The following is a 22,061-nucleotide window of genomic DNA, read 5'->3' on the forward strand; positions in this document are numbered from 1 at the left end:
GGGCCAAATTTAAAAGTATCTGTAGTATCCACCTGGATTTAGTTATTGTTCACCTTTTGTTGGCAGTTACCAAGATCCTAACATATCAATTCTTCAACCACCATTGGACATGCAGTATTTGATGATGGTTAAATTTACCAATAGTCCAAGTCATATAAAAAGGTGAGTAGTACAGAAGTAGATTATGAGAAAATGGATTTGGAAAGGTACTAATGTACTAACATACGTTGTTAGTAACTGTGTATGTTTTACATATGTAAACAATGTTGTTAAAGGCACATTTGGAAATATGCATATGGGAAGGTATGTGTGTGAAGCAGCAAAGAATGTACTGAAGATGACAGTCATGATATTATTGAACCTCAACTGCTAGCTAACTACCTCAAGGTATGCAAAATACAAGTAGAAATGTGGGTTTAAGGGGAGTGACATTTAAGTTTGGCTTGCTGAATTTGTGGTACCTGGCTTCTCCCAGGTGGCGCTAGTGGTAAAGAACCCGCCCGCCAATGCCGGAGATGTAAAAGATGCAGGTTCAATCCCTGGGTGGGGAAGATCCCCTGGAGGAGGGCATGGCAACCCACTCCAGTATTCTTGCCATGGGCAGAGGAGCTTGGTGGGCTACAGTCCACAGGGTCACACAGAGTCAGACATGACTGAAGCAACTTAGCTTCCATGCACAGAATGTCCAGTTAGAGATGTAAACTCAGTTTTATCAATGCAATTCTATTGATGTAATTCAAAGAAGAGTTTAGGGCTGGAGGCATAGATTGGAAATATTCAGTGTATAAACACATCTACCTATGTTGATGAAATCTTCCAAGGAGCCTCAGTAAAATGAGAAGAGGAAGGAGATACAACTTTGGAGGACTGAGATTTAAAAGACTGGCAAAAGTGAAAGTGTCCACAGAATATAGGAATGCTAATTAAAAATGATGTCATAGAAACTGCAAGAAAAATGTTTCAAGAATGGAAGAGTGAAAATGATATCAGAACCTACAGGAAAAAATCATAAGAAGGTCACCAGTATCCTAAGCAGAGGGAGGTGTCATAGATGAAAGGGGTGATGAACAAAATTCACATTTTCATAAGCTTAACCATGAAGTAAAGGAACAAAATAGGATAATGGCCTCATCCAGATGAAGAGTAGAAGACAAATATACTGAGGAGCCATGACATGACTTAGTTTCTCCTTGACTTCCAGAATTCTTATTGCTACCAAATAAATACACATGTTCACTAATTGCTTGCAAAGTTGTATTTATTTTTTAGATCCAGTCAATCAAAGAACAAAAAACCTCATAATGACAACTCACTTTTTGAGCAATATGTAAATGTTTAGTTATTTTCACAATTTAGTCATTATTTTTGTTCACTTATAAAATAAATACCTGGTCTGTTACAGCAGGAAAGGTAATGCCATTTATTATTAACTGACTGTTGAAGTCATAGACTGTTAGCATATGTCTAAACAGGAACATGTAATGATATGCCTGTACCTATATGGTATTGTACCACCATCAGGACAGTCAAGATCAATTTCCCTATACTCATAGTTTTCTTCTTGGCAGCAAAGGCATGAATTTTTCAACTGAAAGATATCATAATCATACCTAAAAGAAAAAAAAAGGTTCAGTAATAAATATTTTCAGAATGCTTTCTGAAATAAATTGACATCAATGCTCAGACTCCAATTGTCTAAATGATTTAGCAAGTCTTCTAGCCAATTTATTCTTTGCCTTTATTGTATATTTCTGCTATGGATTCATAGTAATTTGTATATAAGACCAAAAAAGTGAAGATAGCAACCTCACAGTTAGAGCAATATGGTACAAAAATATAAACAGAACATTTTAAAAATATACAACTTAATACCAAATTATTATTCTCCATAATTAATCTACATGTGAAAGTATACAAAAGGGAAAACATGTAATATATGCTATGTTTAAAATGCAAGTGACATTTTTAAAAACACTTTTAAGCAAGAGTATTTGCTTGACTTATGTCTGTAATCACTTTATGAAAATAAATACATTTACCATAAACATATTATGTCTGACTTATATAGAAAACAACTTCAAAATGCTTAATTACTATTTAAAATGTTTATTTTATTTTGTAGATATTAATATTTTATTTGAATCAGGTCCTGATAATTAGATCTCATGTAAATATTTGTTCATGTAATGTTTTCAAAGCTTAATTTTCTCCACAATGCTACGAACTTCACATACAGTATACAAAGAGAAACTTACTTGATGGTTTTCTTGCATTCCCCTGTGCATCTTGCCATCTCAACTTTTTTCTTGCAACCATTATAGTTAACAGTCACATTCACGGATGAAGATCTGCAATTAGGTTTACCTAAAACAAAATGGAAAACAGAGTCAGAAATGAGGTTTAACATTAACAATTGCTAAGTCTCAATTTTCCTAATCATAAAGTAGAGAATAATAACAAATACTTCACAATGGTATGGAGGGACTATCTCAGCACCCAGCACAAGGTACCAGGGTAATACTCAATAAATGTTATTATTATTCTATTATTATTATCATAGGAGAAGGGGAAGGAAAAGAAGGAAAAGAAAGGGAAGAAGGTAAGAGGAAGGAGGAAAGAGGGGAGGAGGAAAAAGGGGGGATGGTTGTTTTGCACATCTGTTTTCTCATTGCTGATCATCCTTATGATCTAATACAACAATTTACAATATAATTTGCCAATGTTAGGAGAGCAAACAAAACTTTTTCCATGAAAATTAAATTTTCACCCTTGTAAACATCACTGGTTTTTACTTGGAAGAGTGTTGCAACCAACATAAATAAGAAAATATAATGCATTATATTAATCATCAGTATGCATATGAGTTAGATTACTGGTTGTGTTAAAAACACAGGAGACTTTGTATTAATGATCTGTCATTTTGTTTTAAAGAAATACTAAATCTTTGTTAACAATTTACATTTCTCTCATATGTGGAATTTAATTTTACTTACATGTATAGCAACATTTTGTTGAATCATAGACTCTGTCTTCCTATAGGAGTCAGAGAAAAAGAAAATGACTGAAAAAATCTTGTATTTTTCTATAAATAATATAGCATTTGTTAACTTATTGAAATAGCATTACAAAGGAAGGAATGGAACAGATAAACATAAAGATCTCAGATCCAATCAACACAGAGAGGAAAGCATAGTAATAAAAGTGAGACTATTAACACCAAACTTTTCAACAGTGGATAGAAATGGAAAAACAACACTTAAACTAAATTCCTCTTTAAAATAAAATGCCCAAGAGTAAAAGAATACTCCTCCCTTAATTGAAAAATATACTTTAATAATGACATTATGACTCAACACTTAAGTTTCTCACAAGCAAGATTTGTACCTTACATTATTATAATCTCAAACTTAAAACTCTCTGAAGTAAAAACTCAGTAAATGTTGAAATCCAAAGTTGGCAGTCTAAAATAAAACTTTATGTTATCAATTATATCTTCAGGAAAAAAATTAGTGAAATGTAAAACTTCCTTAATAATTTAAGCTTACGCATTCATTAAAGCAAAACCCTCATCTTATTTTCAGGGGATAAAAACTGTGACACAAAGAGCAATCTGAACTGTACATACTTAGGTGATTCTATTTTAAAATGTGTTCTTTTATAGAAAATTATTAACCTGAAGCCATGACCTTGAAAAATACTAGCTTTTTGTTGTTGTTGTTTAAAATATAGCAACAGTCTTTCTACAGTAACTTACTTCTAGAATAGCACTAGATTAAGCTTTATAGAGCCTGCAAATACATATTTGATATGAAAAGTATAATTGGCAACTAAAGGTAGATGACATAACTGGAATGAAATCTGTAAGAGATTTATGTCTATTGCTAGGCAAAAATTTTTACGAATAAGACTAGATATATTTATATTTATCATAAGAAGTGAATCTTGTTGATTATTACTTAAGAAGATGACTTACTTCTGCACACCAGGTCTGCTTCGGGCAGTCTTGAACCACGGCAACGAAACCAGTGTTGTGGCAGGAGTAAGAGATACACGGGTTGTTAGGGTCAGCAAATGAAGCACCAACCTGGAAGGTGGGGAGGAGGAGGGAACTAATGATTATTGATCTTCATTTCTGTTTCAGGTTGACAATAAATCCTGTACATCTTTTCAAATTTGTAATGTCTAGTGAATTTCCAGAGACACTTTGAGCCATTAGATTAATATTTAAGAAAAAGTAGGTTAAAGACTTCCATGAATAATCAAAGATCTTCACTGAGGGCACAGAATGTGTCAAGATTTTCAATCCTCAAATTAAGATTCATCTACAGTAGTTCTATGATATTTTTTCAAGGATTTAAAAAAATCTCACAATATATCTTCTACCTTTGCTTATGTTTTTATGCTTTTAAAGCTCTCTAGATTGCTACTCAGATTGCTTTATAATTACTTTATGTACAAAATTCAAACATCAGTTTGGGAAATCCCCTCAAATCACAAAGTGAACTTTCAGGTAAGCTCAAATTTTATTATTTCAACTGTTTTGCATATAAATGATTAGAGGTATAATTTTGCTTTGTTCTTTAAATATCATCATATTTTATATTCCAAAACTGTCATAGATTTTCATCAGATCACCTTTAAAACTAAAATTTAAGAAACCCAAGTAGAAATGTGAGTATAAGAAATGAGTTACCAAAGTAAAGTAAAAGTCACTCAGTCCTGTCCAGTTCTTTGAGACCCCATGGACTATACAGTCCTTGGAATTCTCTAGGCCAGAATGCTAGAGTGGGTACCCTTTCCTTTCTTCAGGGGATCTTCCCAACCCAGGGATCAAACCCAGGTCTCCTGCATTGCAGGTGGATTCTTTACCAGCTGAGCCACAAGGGAAGCCCAATAACACTGGAGTGGGTAGCCTATCCCTTCTCCAGTGGATCTTCCCAACCCAGGAATTTAACCAGGGTCTCCTAAAGTGCAGGCAGATTCTTTACCAATTGAGTTATCAAGGAAGCCCCAAAGTAAATTATTAAATTAAATTAACTTTAACCAAATTAAATTATTATTAACTTATAGGCTCTGTTTTATGTATTTCCTAACATACCACATATTTTAGTCTAGATTTAATTCTTGTAATATTTAGTGCCACCAGTTCACATGTATTATTATCAATTTGAGAATCATCTGTTTTTTATGGCTTTCTGATACTTTTTCTAAAAAAATTAAATTACTTTCCAATATGTCAAATCAGTTGTCAGATCAGCCCTGAATATACTGTGTTGTAATATCCTCAGAATGGAGTTCTGATTTTTTCCTATTTGATCTCTGACAATTCAGCCATTAGATCTTTCTGATTATAATTACAGTTTAACTCTGTTCATTGATTTGAATGTTATATGTCTTCTCCACCTGGGGAAACCCATGGGAAATTCTGTTCAACAGCTCCATTGTTAGATTAATGACCAAGAATATTGTTCCCCTTTGAAGCAAGTTGTGGTAGATGTTACATTTGACCTTTCTTTTGAAATGAATATGGGTAAAAACTGAATGGATTCCACCCCACCATTACATATGATTTTTTTTGTATTAGCTGAGAGACTCTGCATTTATTCTTAATTATGATAATAAAAGTATATTAAAGTAGAAATAACTTTACCTCATAGTCATTATTGTTAAATAAACATGTTCTTGGTTCTGAAAAACAAATACATATTTTACCCTAAGACAAACATTATAATTTTTTATTTATAAAACAGAAATTGTATATGAGATCATATTTACCAGTCAACAAGGCAACATTATAAAGTTTCTTCCCATAACACCATCATCTCCTTTTAATCTACTGATTATATTCATAACTGTTAATTCTAGGTTTCTCCTACTCAAAAGATAGTAAGTTTTAAGAGGCAAATATTGATTGCTATTTGTCATACCTATCAACTATTTGACTCAGATTAGTGCCTCAATAAATATCTCTTGAATATATGAATAAGTAAAGAAATATTCAATTCAAATCAAATAATGCATTATATTGCTAAGAAAGTAGATCTTAAAAGTTCTCATTCCAAGGAAAAATATTGTAACTATAGGTGGTGTTAACTAGACTTACTGTGGTGATCACTTTCCAATATATATATATATATGTGTGTGTGTGTGTATATATATATATATGGAATCATTATATTGTATGCCTGAAACTAATACTGTTTTATGTCAATTATGTCTCAATAAAATAAAGTAGAAAAGAAAACAAGGTATTATGAATACATACCACAGTATGCAATTTCACAGCAGGTATCATTATCTTTGAACTTTACAAGTCTCTCTTCAGGTTTGCATGTGGGTGGAGAAGGACACTCCTTGAGTTTACAGTCTACAGTCTCTGCATCAGTACAGGTGCATTTGTGGCAATTGGCAGTCCATATGTCTCCAGGCTACAAACACAATCCAAATTTAGACTTCTATTCAAACATACGAATGACAGCAAATTTGTATTAAAGTAGAGACAAATTGTGTACTTACTGACTTCTTTTCTCCCAGTGGACCATAACAAGCTGTTAGCATGAAATGACAAATGCTAATTAAATTTGGCAAAATATAACTGTCTGCTATTTGTAGATAACCACCAGGTTGACCAAACCTGAATTGGCACTAGGATTTCAGAGATATATTGTGAAGGGTTGTAAGGTGCCTTAAGGTAAATAAATCACCTACTTTGAGCAAACTTTCCCTAGCAAGCATATATATATTTCCTAATTTTACACTCCTCAGAAAGGATAAATCTTGATCTCTCCTGTCAGTGGTCAATAAATCTATGGCTACTGTTCACCTTTTGTTTCACTTTCTGACTTCTGCCTTCACAATCCTACAATTCACTAAGACCTCATAATTATCACTCTAAAGGCCTCCTTTTCAGTTCTTCAAGTTCCCTACAATAGCTAACATTTTAAAATTCTTACCTTGAAAATATTACTCCTTCAGACTGAACACTCAGAAATTCCTCTCAAATAGCAGATCTTTCTCATCCCTCTCATTTTGTCTCTATTCTTTCCTCTGATACTTTTCTCGATCTTTACAGCATCCTCTAAATGTCAAGTTCAGTTCAGTTCTGTTGCTCAGTCATATCCGCCTGTTTGTGGCCCCATGGATTGCAGCACACCAGGCTTCCCTGTCCATCACCAACTCACGGAAATTAATCTCATGTCCACTGAGCATGCCATCTCATGCTCTGTAGTCACCTTCTCCTCTGGCCTTCAATCTTTCCCAGCATCAACGTCTTTTCAAATGAGTCAGCTCTTCGCATTAGGTGGCCCAAATATTGGAGTTTCAGCTTCAATATCAGTCTTTCCAATGAATATTCAGGACTGATTTCCTTAAGGATGGACTGGTTGGACCTCCTTGTAGTTCAAAGGACTCTCAAGAGTCTTCTCCACCACCACAGTTCAAAAACATCAATTCTTTGGTACTCAGCTTCCTTTATAGCCCAACTCTCACATCCATACATGACTTACTGGAAAAACCATAGCCTTGACTAGATGAACCTTACTTGGAAAAGTAACATCTCTGCTTTTTAACATGCTGTCTGGGTTGGTCATAACTTTTCTTTCAAAGGAATAAGCATCTTTTTATTTCATGGCTGCAGTCACCATCTGCAGTGATTTTGGAGCCCCCAAAAATAAAGTCTGCCACTGTTTCCACTATTTCCCCATCTATTTTCCATGAAGTGATGGGATTGGACACCATGATCTTTGTTTGCTGAATGTTGAGCTTTAAGCCAACTTTTTCAAGCTCCTCTTTCACTTTCATCAAGAGTTTCTTTAGTTCTTCATCACTTTCTGCCATAGGTGGTGTCATCTGCACATCTGAGGTTATTGATATTTCTCCCAGCAATCTTGATTCCACCTTGTGCTACATCCAGCACAGCATTTCTCATGATGTACTCTGCATAGTAGTTAAATAAGCAGGGTGACAATATACAGCCTTGATGTACTCCTTTCCCGATTTGGAACCAGTCTGTTGTTTCATGTCTAGTTCTAACTGTTGCTTCTTGACCTGCATACAGATTTCTCAAGAGGCAGGTCAGGTGATCTGGTATTCCTGCCTCTTGAAGAATTTCCACAGTTTATTGTGATCCACACAGTCAAAGGCTTTGGCATAGTCAATAAAGCAGAAGTAGATGTTTTTCTGGAACTCTTGTTTTTTCGATGATCCAACAGATGTTGGCAATTTGATCTCTCGTTCCTCTACCTTTTCAAAGCCAGCTTGAACATCAGGAAGTTCATAGTTCACATATTGTTGAAGCCTTCCTTGGAGAATTTTGAGCATTATTTCACTAGCATGTGAGATGAGTGCAATTGTGTGGTAGTTTGAGCATTCTTTGGCATTGCCTTTCTTTGGGATTGGAATGAAAACTGACCTTTTCCAGTCCTGTGGCCACTGCTGAGTTTTCCAGATTTGCAGGCATATTGAGTGCAGCACTTCCACAACATCATCTTTCAGGATTTGAAATAGCTCAACTGGAATTCCTTCACCTCCACTAGCTTTGTTCATAGTGATGCTTCCTAAGGCCCACTTGACTTTGCATTCCAGGATGTAGGTGAGTGATCACATCATCGTGATTATCTGGGTCATGAAGATCTTTTTCTACAGTTCTTCTGTGTATTCTTGCCACCTCTTAATGTCTTCTGCTTCTCTTAGGTCCGTACCATTTCTGTCGTTTATTGAGCACATCTTTACATAAAATGTTCCCTTGGTATCTCTAATTTTCTTGAAGAGATATCTAGTTTTTCCCATTCTATTGTTTCCCTCTATTTCTTTGCATTGATTGCTGAGGAAGGCTTTCTTATCTCTCCTTGCTATTCTTTGGAACTCTGCATTCAGATGCTTGTATCTTTCCTTTTCTCCTTTGCTTTTGGCTTCTCTTCTTTTCACAGCTATTTGTAAGGCCTCCCCAGACAGCCATTTTGCTTTTTTGCATTTCTTTTTCTTGGGGAATGGTCTTGATCCCTGTCTCCTGTACAATGTCATGAACCTCTGTCCATAGTTCATCAGGCACTCTATCTATCAGATCTAGGCTCTTAAGTCTATTTCTCACTTCTACTGTATAATCATAAGGGATTTGATTTAGGTCATACCTGAATGGTCTAGTTGTTTTCCCTACTTTCTTCAATTTAAGTCTGAATTAGGCAATAAGGAGTTCATGATCTGAGCCACAGTCAGCTCCTGGTCTTGTTTTTGCTGACTGTATAGAGCTCTACATCTTTGGCTGCAAAGAATATTATCAGTCTGATTTCAGTGTTGACCATCTGATGATGTCCATGTATAGAGTCTTCTCTTTTGTTGTTGGAAAAGGGTGTTTGCTATGACCAGTGCATTCTCCTGACAAAACTCTATTAGCTGTTGGCCTGCTTCATTCTGTACTCCAAAACCAAATTTGCCTTTTATTCCAGGTGTTTCTTGACTTCCTACTTTTGCATTCCAGTCCCCTATAATCAAAAGGAAATCTTTTTTTGGGTGTTAATTCTAGAAGGTCTTGTAAGTTTTCATAGAACCGTTCAGCTTCAGCCTCTTCAGCGTTACTGGTTGGGGCATAGACTTGGATTACCATGATATTGAATGGGTTGCCTTGGAAACAAACAGAGATCACTCTGTCATTTTTGAGACTACATCCAAGTATTGTATTTCGGATTCTTTTGTTAACTATGATGGCTACTCCATTTCTTCTAAGGGATTCTTGCCCACAGTAGTAGATATAATGGTCATCTGAGTTAAATTCAGCCATTTCAGTCCATTTTAGTTCTCTGATTCCTAAAATTTTGACATTCACTCTTGCTATCTCTTTTTTGATCACTTCCAATTTGCCTTGATTCATGAACCTAACAAATCAGGTTCCTATACAATATTGCTCTTTACAGCATCGGACCTTACTTCCATCATGAGTCACATCCACAACTGGGTGTTGTTTTTGCTTTGGCTCCGTCTCTTCATTCTTTCTGGAGTTATTTCTCCACTGATCTCCAGTAGCATAAGGGGCACCTACGGACCTGGGGAGTTCATCTTTCAGTGTCCTATCTTTTTGTCTTTTCATATTTTTCATAGGGTTTTCAAGGCAGGAATACTGAAGTGTTTTCTATTCTTTTCTCCAGTGGGCCACATTTTGTCAGAACTCACCACCATAACCTATCTGTCTTGGGTGGCCCTACAAGGCAGAAGCTCATAGTTTCTTTGATTTATACAAGGCTGTGGTCCATGTTTCCACTGTTTCCCCATCTATTTCCCATGAAGTGATGGGACCAGATGCCACTATCTTCGTTTTCTGAATGTTGAGCTTTAGCCAACTTTTTCACTCTCCTCTTTGACCTTCATCAAGAGGCTTTTTAGTTCCTCTTCACTTTCTGCCATAAGGGTGGTGTCATCTGCATATCTGAGGTTATTGATATTTCTACCCGGCAATCTTGATTCCAGCTTGTGCTTCTTCCAGCCCAGTGTTTCTCATGATGTACTCTGCATAGAAGTTAAATAAGCAGGCTGACAATATACAGCCTTGACATACTCCTTTTTCTGTTTGGAACCAGTCTGTTGTTCCATGTCCAGTTCTAACTGTTGCTTCCTGACCTGCATACAAATTTCTCAAGAGACAGGTCAGGTGGTCTGGTATTCCCATCTCTTTCAGAATTTTCTACAGTTTATTCTGATCCACACAGTCAAAGGCTTTGGCATAGTCAATAAAGCAGAAATAGATGTTTTCCTGGAACTCTCTTGCTTTTTTGATGATCCAGCAAATGTTGGCAATTTGGTCTCTGGTTCCTCTGCCTTTTCTAAAACCAGCTTGAACAACTGGAAGTTCACGTTCACATATTGCTGAAGCCTGGCTTGGAGAATTTTGAGCCTTACTTTACTAGCGTGTGAGATAAGTGCAATTGTGTGGTAGTTTGAGCATTCTTTGGCACTGTCTTTCTTTGGGATTGAAGTGAAAACTGACCTTTTCCAGTCCTGTGGCCACGGCTGCGTTTTCCAAATTTGCTGGCATATTGAGTGCAGCACTTTCACAGCATCAGCTTTCAGGACTTGAAATAGCTCAACTGGAATTCCATTACCTCCACTAGCTTTGTTTGTAGTGATGCTTTCTAAGATCCACTTGACTTCACATTCCAGGATGTCTGGCTCTAGGTCAGTGATCACACCATCGTGATTATCTGGGTCATGAAGATCTTTTTTGTACAGTTCTTCTGTGTATTTTGTGTATTCCATCTCTTCTTAATATCTTCTGCTTCTGTTAGGTCCATACCATTTCTGTCCTTTACCGAGCCCATCTTTGCATGAGATGTTCCCTTGGTATCTCTAATTTTCTTGAAGAGATCTCTAGTTTTTCCCATTCTGTTGTTTTCCTCTATTTCTTTGCATTGATCACTGAGGAAGGCTTTCTTATCTCTCCTTGCTATTCTTTGGAACTCTGCATTCAGATGCTTATATCTTTCCTTTTCTCCTTTGCTTTTCGCTTCTCTTCTTTTCACAGCTATTTGTAAGTCCTCCCAGGACAGCCATTTTGCTTTTTTGCATTTCTTTTCCATGGGGATGGTCTTGATCCTTGTCTCCTGTACAATGTCATGAACCTCTGTCCATAGTTCATCAGGCACCTATCTATCAGATCTAGGCTCTTAAGTCTATTTCTCACTTCCACTGTATAATCATAAGGGGTTTGATTTAGGTCATACCTGAATGATCTAGTGGTTTTCCCTACTTTCTTCAATTTAAGTCTGAATTTGGCAATAAGGAGTTCATGATCTGAGCCACAGTCAGCTCCTGGTCTTGTTTTTGTTGACTGTATAGAGCTTCTTCATCTTTGGCTACAAAGAATATAATCAGTCTGATTTTTGTGTTCTCCATCTGATGATGTCCATGTTTATTTTGGGGGGGGCTCCAAAATCACTGCATATGGTAACTGCAGCCATGAAATTAAAAGACGCTTACTCCTTGGAAGAAAAGCTATGACCAACCTAAATAGCATATTGAAAAGCAGAGATATTACTTTGCCAACAAAGGTCTGTCTAGTCAAGGCTATGGTTTTTCCAGTGGTCACGTATGGATGTGAGAGTTGGACTGTGAAGAAAGCTTTGTGCCGAAGAATTGATGCTTTTGAACTGTGGTGTTGGAGAAGACTCTTGAGAGTCCCTTGGACTGCAAGGAGAGCCAACCAGTCCATTCTGAAGGAGATCAGCCCTGGGATTTCTTTGGAAGGAATGATGCTAAAGCTGAAACTCCAGTAGTTTGGCCACCTCATGAGAAGAGTTGACTCATTAGAAAAGACTGTGATACTGGGAGGGATTGGGGGCAAGAGGAGAAGGGGACGACAGAGGATGAGATGGCTGGATGGCATCACTGACTCAATGGACGTGAGTCTGAGTGAACTCCGGGAGTTGGTGATGGACAGGGAGGCCTGGCATGCTGCGATTCATGGGGTCACAAAGAGTCAGATAGGACTGAGTGACTGAACTGAATTGTGGTCCATGTGATTAGATTCGTTAGTTTTCTGTGATTGTGGTTTTCAGTCTGTCTGCCCTCAGATGGAGAAGGATAAGAGGCTTATGGAAGTTTCCTAATAGTATAGACTGACTGAGGGGGATACTGGATCTTGTTTTGATGGGTGGGGCCATGCTCAGTAAATCTTTAATCCAATTTTGTTGATGGGTGGAGTTGTGTTTCCTCCCTACTATTTACCTGGGGCCAAACTATGGTGGGCTTCCCTTGTAGCTCAGTTGGTAAAGAATCTGCCTGCAGTGCAGGAGATCTGGGATCCCTGGGTTGGGAAGATCCCCTGGAGAAGGAAATGGCAACCCACTCCAGTACCCTTGCCTGGAATATCTCATGGACAAAGGAGCCTGTTGGGTTTCAATCCATGGGGTCATAAAGAGTTGGGCAAGACTGAGCAATTAACACTTAAACTATGGTGGAGGTAATGAAGATAATGGTGACTTCCCTCAAAAGATCCCATGCATGTACTGCTACAGACTGTGCCCCCAATCCTGCAGCAGGCCACCAGTGACCCACACCTTTGCTGGAGACTCCCAGACACCCACAGCCAAGTCTCCTGTGGTGTCACTGTTCCTTCCTTCTTGGTCCTAGTGCCCAGGGTTCTGTTGTGCCAAGTGTCAAGTGAATACTCTCAAATTTCTGAACAGACATCTCTTATGGCCTATAGACCCAGATCTCCCTCAGCCTAATAAACAGCACCCCAGCAGATTTTAAAGAACCTCAAACTCAACGTGCACAAAATAGATTAAATCATATTTTCCTCAAAACCAGCTTTTCTTCTAAATTGACCACCTCTTATTAAAGTGAAAGTGTTAGTCACTCAGTCTTGTTCGACTCTTTGAAACCCCAAGGCCTGTAGCCAACCAGGCTCCTCTGTCCATGGCAAGAACACTGAAGTGGGTTGCCATTCCCTTCTCCAGGGGATCTTCCCACCCCAGGGATTGAACCCAGGTCTCCTACATTGTAGGCAGATTCTTAACAATCTGAGCCACCATAGAAGCCCATCTCCTATTAAGGCCTAAACTATTCTCATAATTACTTAAGCCTAAAACTTAGAAGTCATCTTAATTGTTTCCCTTCTCATCATTTGGCATTGAACCTACTGCAAAATCTTGTATCTTTATCCTCACTTGAATCCCTTCCTTTCCTCATTTTACTTATTATAATACTATTTTAGGACCTTAGTATTTTAGGTCTGGCATAATTGGCTTTTTTATGGGTTGCTCTCAGACCTCTTCCTGATCCAGTCAATTCTCCATGTCACAGGTAGGATAGTTTTCCTAAAGCCTACTTTTCATCTCATCATTGCCTTGATCAGATACTTCTTATAGTCCTGCAAACTAAATATTTTATTTTAGCATTCTGGCTTCTAAGGTTGCCATAACGTGTCTCCGGTCTATCATCTCAACCTTGTCTCTCTTCTTTGATGTATATACCCTAAACTAGCTTACTTACTGTTCTCATATTCCAGTTCTCTAATGAAATACTTGAGAATCCTTCCAAAGTATACAATATATGTAAGATGTGTAACACATAGGATGTGTTGGCTATATAATACATAGGTCACATATTTCACTGTGAAATTTATTTTCAGCCTTATATGAAAATTGTTTCTTTTTTTAAAATTTTATTTTATTTAACTTTACAATATTGTATTGGTTTTGCCATATATCAAAATGAATCTGCCACAGGTATACATGTGTTCCCCAAAAATATTATTTTCTAATATTAGCATACAGTGGGAGAAAGGATATTTTCAAAGAAACAATTTTCAATAACCCTGTATATGAAAATTGTTTCTTTGAAAATATCCTTTCTCCCACTGTATGCTAATATTAGAAAATGATATTTTTTGTAATTTCACCACTTAATAGAAAGCACACCACATTGGCTTGATAATTTTAGAGAAACTCAAAGTCTGCTAAAATTATTAAATTCTGATTACTCCTAATTTTTGTTGCTAAAATTTGGTCCTCAAAAATAGCTGGAATTATCTAGTTTAAAAAATAAAAGGCAATATTTCAATCAGGATATCATATAGTTACATGAAACACTTTATTGTGTAAGTAAATTCTATTTTGACTAAGAGACAAAATACATTTGTTTGGTTTGGCTTTATTAGTTTGTGTGTGACGAAACAGACATTCATTCACTATTTGGTGAATAAACGCTAAATTCCTCCACTTCAAGTTTTCCTATTCTATAACATTTCCTTAGCTAGTGACTTTTATTGGTATGACCTCTGAAGTCTGATTTACAAGATGAATCATTAATGTAGAATGATTTTATTTTCAAGTGTAGGTATTCTTACCTGGAGGTGGTGGAAGAGATGTTGTACATCCTGTGTAAAAACAGATACCTCATATTAGTCTCTCAAGTTTTTGTAATAGGTTTGGAGTAAATATAGTTTATTACTGAAAATACATGGCCACATTGCTAGTCTTATAAGCAGACATATTCCCATCAATCTTCCCTTTCCACTCCGTATGGCATTTGATATTTTACCATTAGAGAGTGTTTCCTTTAGATCTCAAATGTCAATGGGAAGGAAATATGAGAATCAAAAGGAGGAATGACAATCAAAGTAAATTTCTCTTCAAAATTTCTTGATAAATAGGTTAATAAAATAATAAAATAAAGAAAAGGATAACTCAGTATAAAAAACATATAACTTTCTATATATATAAATAAAGCAAACATATTATGTTACCTGGTATTAATACCCTAAGAATTTGTATGTTCTTTTGGTCTTATAGTATTTTAATCTTGTTCTATCTCCAATCCTGCCAAATGCTTTAAACTTCTTAGTTTTTTTGAGGCTTCCCATGTCAGAAAGTTTGGTCAACCCAACAACCCACTCATAAATTTCATGTTCTATTTTCAAACTGCTAAAAATCAGATTAATATTTTTATTCTATCTACCAAGAAGGTTGAACTATGAGCAACATAATATTTGAGAGAAATTTTTAAGTTTCTCCAGGTTCAAGTAAAAGGACCCCAACAACTAATAGGTACAGAAAAACAGAAAATAAATTATTTAAAGATGTGTAAGTTTGGGGCATAAAATGCTTCTCTTTACTAAGGGAGACTAGGTTAATTCCCAATTATAAATATTTAGCAGACTAACAGAAAATAGCAATAGGAGAGAGAAATGATCTTTAAGTATAAATATAGCAGAAAAATTTCCCTACCCAGAATTCCAAGTTCACTGGAGAAATTTTAATAGAAACAACAAAAAAATACAGTCTTATAATCTTCACATTTCTATCAGAGTAATTTTTCAAAGACTTATCTGATCATATCATCCTCTTAACAAAATCCTTAAGGTGATCCCATTTATTATGAGGATAAAGTCTCATTTAAGTTTGAAAATAAAGTCCTTCATAAGCATTGCTTTGCTCACCCTTCTAATCTCATTTCTTCCCTGAAACTCATACAGACAATACCAATACCTGGTTAATTCCTGAAGTCCCTCACGCTGTCTCATGTCTCTGTCTTTTCAAGTGCCATATGGCAAGAATTCCCTCCTCACCCTAGCCAATATTAAATGCAGTCATCTCTTCTCTGATGTCTTCACTCAGCCATACCAACTAGCAAACAGAAATTAACAGTCTCAATATATTCCCAGGACCAAAATTGTTGTGCATTGTTTGAGTAGCATTAAATACCCTGAAACTGTAGTATCTGTGCCCATGATAATCTCCCCCACCAACACATACAAAGCAATAAAATGGCAAGGGCTGCTAGAGTCTAGCAAATATAAGCTTAAAGGAAATGTTAGTTGAATAAGTGACAAGGAAATTAGTACTTTTCCAACACTGACCTGTCTTAGTTTCAGTTTCTTGTTCTCCTGTTGCTACAACAGTGGTTTCTGAGGAGAAACAAAAGGATAGTGTTGCCATTTTATTTATTAGAGAGCATGTACACATATCTGCGCATGTGCCTGCACAAATGATCAGACACATTCATGCTTAAGGAAAGCTTCATGTGGAAGAGACAATTCATGCCAGTGCCTTTGGGTTATTTCATTTTACCTGGGTAGGGTATTCTGGGGCTTGTTGTGAATCTATTTGATTTTGAAGTGGAGCCTGAAGAAGGAAATATTAAAAATTTCAGGAATTTTCAATTCCTGAGCATATCATAATCTCATTACCAGAGATTTCAAGGTCATAACTTCCAGTAAGGAGTTCTGGTAAAAGCCTAACCCAAAAACTCCCAGAGGGAAAAAAAAAAATCCATAGGTAAAATTCAAGTCATATTTCATGAGGAAATGTAGAATAATCTTCCTGGTCTTTCTTTCCTGTTTCTTTCCCACCACTCTTCTGTCCCAAATTCAACTCCCTAAATAAAATCACAGGCACATTGATCATTGAAGAGTTTGTATTTCTAGTATTTGTCTGTTTGCATTCCAGAACCAGAACCTGTCTTTACTAAGAGAGGAGAAAAAGTGGTGAGTAAAGGGAACTATAAAAGCTAGAGTTTAATTTCAGATAAGCTGTCCTGTCTTCTGAGATGCCACCAAGCAAAGTTCATATATTTTTATTTGACTTACCAGTGGTAGAAATCCCGGGACCAGTAGTTGTTTCAGATGCTTCCTTGGAGGTACCTAAAATGAGTAGGAAAAGAGCACTGGACTTTTTCTGGTTGCAGAAGAGTGTATTTGAAGACATCTTCACATAGAACAAGAGTCTCAAAGCACCTGGAGTGTACTGGTACACCTACAAATGCCAATTCATTCTCCTGCTATTGAAACATAGTAGGCCCTAACACAGCAACTCCTTGCTCACAGAAGAATTGAGTATTTCATGTCTCAGATGGTAAAGAATCTGCTGCAAAATCAGAGACTCAGTTTTGATCCCTGGGTTTGGGATCCCCTGGAGAAGGGGATTGCAATCCATTCCAGTATTCTTGCCTAGAGAATCCCATGGACAGAGGAGTCTGGCGGGCTACAGTCCATGGGATCGCAAAGAGTCAGACACGACTGAGTGACTGACACTTCCCTTCACTGTGACCCTGGTAACTATCACTTAAGAGTCCCCTTCTGTTAGTGACAAAAACTATTTTCACACTGAACTATTTTACTTCATATATCCTGTTTTCCTGGCTGTCTAGTATTAATTTTAAGGGGAGTGTTTTATGAACTCTTTATATATTCTGAATATTAACCTCTTGTCAGTCATATAATTTGCAAATATCTGCTATTCAAGTTTTTTTTGTTTTATTGATGGTTTATTTTGATATGCAAAAGCTTTCAAGTATAATTAAATCCCATTCGTGTTTGTTTGTTTGTTTGTTTGTTTTTTTGCTTTTGCTTTAGGAGACAGATCCAAAAAACATTGCTATGGTTTATGTCAGAGTGTTTTACCTATGTTCTCTTCTAAGAGTTTTATGGTTTCAGGTCTTACATTTAGGTCTTTAATCTCTTATGTGCATGCTAAGTCACTTCAGTCATATCCGACTCTTTGTGACCCTATAAACTGGGGCCTGCCAGGCTCCTCTGTTCATGGGATTCTCCAGGCAAAAATACTGGAATGGGTTGCCATGCCCTACTCCATGGGATCTTCCTGATCCAGGGATTGAACCCACATCTCTTACGTCTCCTGCATTGGCAAGCAGTTTCTTTATCACTAAAGAAGCCAAAGCTACCATATGGCCAGAACTGGGAAGCCAGAACTACCATATGCCCCTACAATTCCACTCCTGGATGTATATTCAAACAAAAATAAAAACTCTAGTTCAAAAAGATACACGCACTCCAGTGTACATAGTAGTACTATTTACAATAGCCAAGATAGGGAAACAAACTAAGTGCCCATCAACAGATAAATGGATAAAGAAGATGTAGAAAAAATACATATGTACATATATATATATGTATATATACACAATTTTATATACACACATATATAGTAGAATATTATAAAGAAGATGTAGAATACATTTACACTGGAATATTACTCTGCCAAAAAAGAATTAAATTCAGCCATTTGCAACAATGTGGATGAATGTAAAGAGTACTATGCTTAGTGAAATACATCACGCAAAGACCAACACTATTTGTGGCATCACTTATATGTGGAACCTAACAAATAAACAAAATGCATATAGCAAAATAGAAATAGACTCACAGATATACAGAACAAATTAGTGGATACTAGAGAGGAAAGGGAAGAAGAAAAAGACAAGATAGGGATAGGGGATTAACAAATACAAACTACTATATATAATATAGATAAGCAATAAGTAAATATTATATAGATACATTAAGGGAATACAGTCATTATTTTCCAATAATTTTAAAGAGAGTATAAACTATGAAAATACTGACACACTATGCAGTACATCTTAAACTAATACAATATTGTAAAAAAGAAAAAGCAACGAAAAATAGCACCCACATCTTCCTGTCACTGTGGGAAGGTAGGAGACTAACTTCATCTTTGAGCACCAATTAGCAAACAAAGATTGCCTAATCACATGGACCAACCTCTCCCCTACTGTCTCCAGTATTTTTCCACTAGTTCACCCCAGAATTTAAAAACTCTCCTGCTCTTTATTTCAGCAAAGTTAAATTCAAAATCTCAACCCTACTGCAATGCTCTTGACTTCTATTTCATGATCTTAAAGTCTTCTTTGCTGTTTAACTCCATCTGATACCATTTTTCTTTTACACTTCAAGTTTAATATTGATAGACATAAATATTCCTTTTCTGAAACACTTGAGTGTTAAAGGGGAGAAGAATGTTGAACATGTTAACTTCATTAGAGTCAGTAATTTCCATTACCTGGGCTGGAACTTTCTGAGACACCAGTAACTCTGCCTGATACCACAGCAGTACCTGCAAAGACAAATGAGGGACACTGCATATCAGACATAGCTTCTATTGCTAGCCTCAAAGATCAATAACAGGAAGAGAAAGGAAATCAGATGAAAATCTAGGCTAATGTTGTAGTTAGCCCATAGAGAAATTTATGAAGTAAAAAATAAACAAAAAACAATGACAGAAAAAAAAACCCTCTGAGTAGAAGAAGCCACGTGGATTTTATAACTTGTTGAAAAATGCTGGTTGGATTTCAGCCTCTTTCTCCTCCTTTTAGTAGCAGTGCCCTTGTGTACTTTTACAAAATTATCTGGCAGCTCTGCATGGAGCCCAGAAACTCAGAACAAGAAAACAATAGATGGCTGGAAGAGGACATGCTCTAAAAAGATTCTGCCCATTTCCTGGCCCTTTATCATTACCTTAAACATTCCCCTGTGTTGAAGCAAAGGCATAGGAATCATTAACTGAGAACACAACAGATAGGAACCACTGACACTTACTTGTTTGCTTTCCAACTCCAGTGCTAGTCCCTAAGAAAGGCAAAGAAGACTGAAGTTAGAACTTGCTGTGCTGATGCTACAACAGACAGTAAATTCCAGAGAAGGGCTGTTATTTTTCTAGGCGTATCTACTTGGAGCCACTGATTAAATATTTACTTGCCTGTGTTGGAACTTTCAGGAATAACTGTTGTGCCAGAGGCTCCCCTAGTGGTACCTACAATAAGAGAGAAGCATGAGCCTCACGAAGCCTTTCTCACCCTAAGAAGAGTACTGTATTGACAAGTGTGCTGGTTCTCTGAAGCAATAGAAAACAGTTTAACAATTTTTCTTGCACAAAATGTTAAGCTTGGCATATTTTCCAAAACACTTTCTCGTGACTATTCAAATAAAATATAGGAGGAAAAGTCACACTTGCACCATTGATCTTATTTCTCTAAATATAGAATCATCTAGATTCTGATATTCAATGAGAGAATGTCTGTCCTATAGTCACATGATTTATTTCTAGTGACTTAAATTCCCAGTTTTCCAGCACTGAAACAAAAACAAACAAACAAAAAAACAGAAAAAAAAATTGTCTAAACTTGTGATCAAGGGTTAGGCATCTCAATCAAAGCCTTAATTAACAAATTTACTTGCATCTGGTATAGCGATCTTCCCTCACTTCTTGGCTACTAGTGACCCCTACTGATTCTGGGCTATTGCCTGACAAAACAAAGGGAGAAAATTTTCAAATAAAGAATGTATCTTTTTTTTTTTTTTTGTACTGAAATTGAATCAATAATTTTTTTTTTCTGTAAGTTTCTTTTTTTTAATTTATTTTATTTTATTTTTTAACTTTACAATATTGTATTGGTTTTGCCATATATCAAAATGAATCTGCCACAAAAAAAAAAGAATGTATCTAAGGAACTACATCTATAGTATGTTCTCTATGAAAACCCAAGGAGATAATAGAGGTTGTCCTTATGATCTGTTACTAAATTAAAAGAAACCAGTTTTAAGCCATGTTAATTTTCATTCACAACCCATATGCAGTAAACTCAAGTGAAAAAATTATTGAGAATCCAAAACATGGCAAAACTCACCTGATAAAATTCTTGTTTCAGTGGTTCTAACATGTTCTTTAAAAGTTGTTGCTTCTAGAAGAGCAAAGGAGGAAAAATTGAGAAGCTGGAGTTTGAAAATGTGAAAATGATATAGCAGTGTATAATCTTCTCCCTGCTGCTGCTGCTGCTAAGTTACTTCAATCGTGTCTGACTCTGTGCATCCCCATAGACGGCAGCCAACCAGGCTCCCCTGTCCCTGGAATTCTCCAGGCAAGAACACTGGAGTGGGTTGCCATTTCCTTCTCCAATGCATGAAAGTGAAAGTGAAGTCGCTCAGTCATGTCTGACTCTTAGCGACCCCATGGACTGCGGCCTACCAGGCTCCTCCATCCATGGGATTTTCCAAGCAAGAGAACTGGAGTGGGGTGCCATTGCCTTCTCCAATGATCTTCTCCCTACAGCCACTTAAAGGAGCATTCCTTTCACTTTTGACTTACCTGCATTGAAACCTCCAGGTGAGGATGTAGTTCCAGAGCCTGTCCCAGTGATACCTGGTAAAGGAGAGAGAAGAAAAGAAAGGAAAAAAAATGGACAGAGATAACTTTCTTATTGGATGGAGATCATGGTTCAGGTTAAACAATGTGTTTTTGTAAAAGACTGCATTCCTTCTCTAGGATTCCTTGTTCCAAAAGGTGAAATAAATATTGTTTGATGTTTCATTTCCTGTGGTAAACTCCAGTTTTCTGGGATCCTTCTTTTCTGGAATTAGTATCATGGAGATGGATGTCTTCCCCATCTTCACTTTTTTTAACTTACCCATCCTCACATATTTTGCTTCTATTAATAGTAGATTGGCTCCCTGAAATTATGTGAGGGACTCCTGAAGGTTAAAATGAGAAGGAGAAAGAATCTTGAAATTTTAATTATTTTGAGGCAGTTCTTTCAATTTCAAAGATTTATAATTGTAAGGCTAGGCTCTCAGGAAAAGAAAAAAAAAAAAACACATTAAAAACACCTACGTTTCCCACAAATTCTGGTTGACCCTGTTTGATCTGACATTCTGAATCCCTAAATCAGAAGCAATACAGTCTCCAGCACTCCCAGACTCTGCTTTATGGATTTGACTTAACACTGCTGAACCGCAACTCTTCCCTTTTTCAGGCTTC

The 22,061-nt window shown here is 36.5% G+C and overlaps 1 protein-coding gene across 1 annotated transcript in view; it reads right to left on the minus strand.

The window, feature by feature from the left end:
* Positions 1-1,396: 1,396 nt before the first annotated feature.
* MUC19 (mucin 19, oligomeric) overlaps positions 1,397-22,061 on the minus strand; it is a 130,393-nt gene continuing 109,728 nt past the window's right edge. The window contains 15 exon segments of the mRNA XM_086404318.1: positions 1,397-1,610; positions 2,256-2,364; positions 2,994-3,033; positions 3,974-4,084; positions 5,651-5,688; positions 6,266-6,428; positions 6,517-6,548; positions 14,837-14,866; positions 16,349-16,396; positions 17,078-17,131; positions 19,311-19,364; positions 19,847-19,876; positions 20,007-20,060; positions 20,935-20,988; positions 21,393-21,446. Of these exon segments, the coding sequence (XP_086260444.1) occupies positions 1,454-1,610; positions 2,256-2,364; positions 2,994-3,033; positions 3,974-4,084; positions 5,651-5,688; positions 6,266-6,428; positions 6,517-6,548; positions 14,837-14,866; positions 16,349-16,396; positions 17,078-17,131; positions 19,311-19,364; positions 19,847-19,876; positions 20,007-20,060; positions 20,935-20,988; positions 21,393-21,446 (1,028 nt within the window). The 3' untranslated portion in view covers positions 1,397-1,453.

Source organism: Bos grunniens, chromosome 5 (genome assembly GCF_055505025.1).
Source record: "Bos grunniens cultivar Pamir isolate PY7600 chromosome 5, Bosgru_T2T1.0, whole genome shotgun sequence".
NCBI classification, from domain to species: Eukaryota; Metazoa; Chordata; class Mammalia; order Artiodactyla; family Bovidae; genus Bos; species Bos grunniens.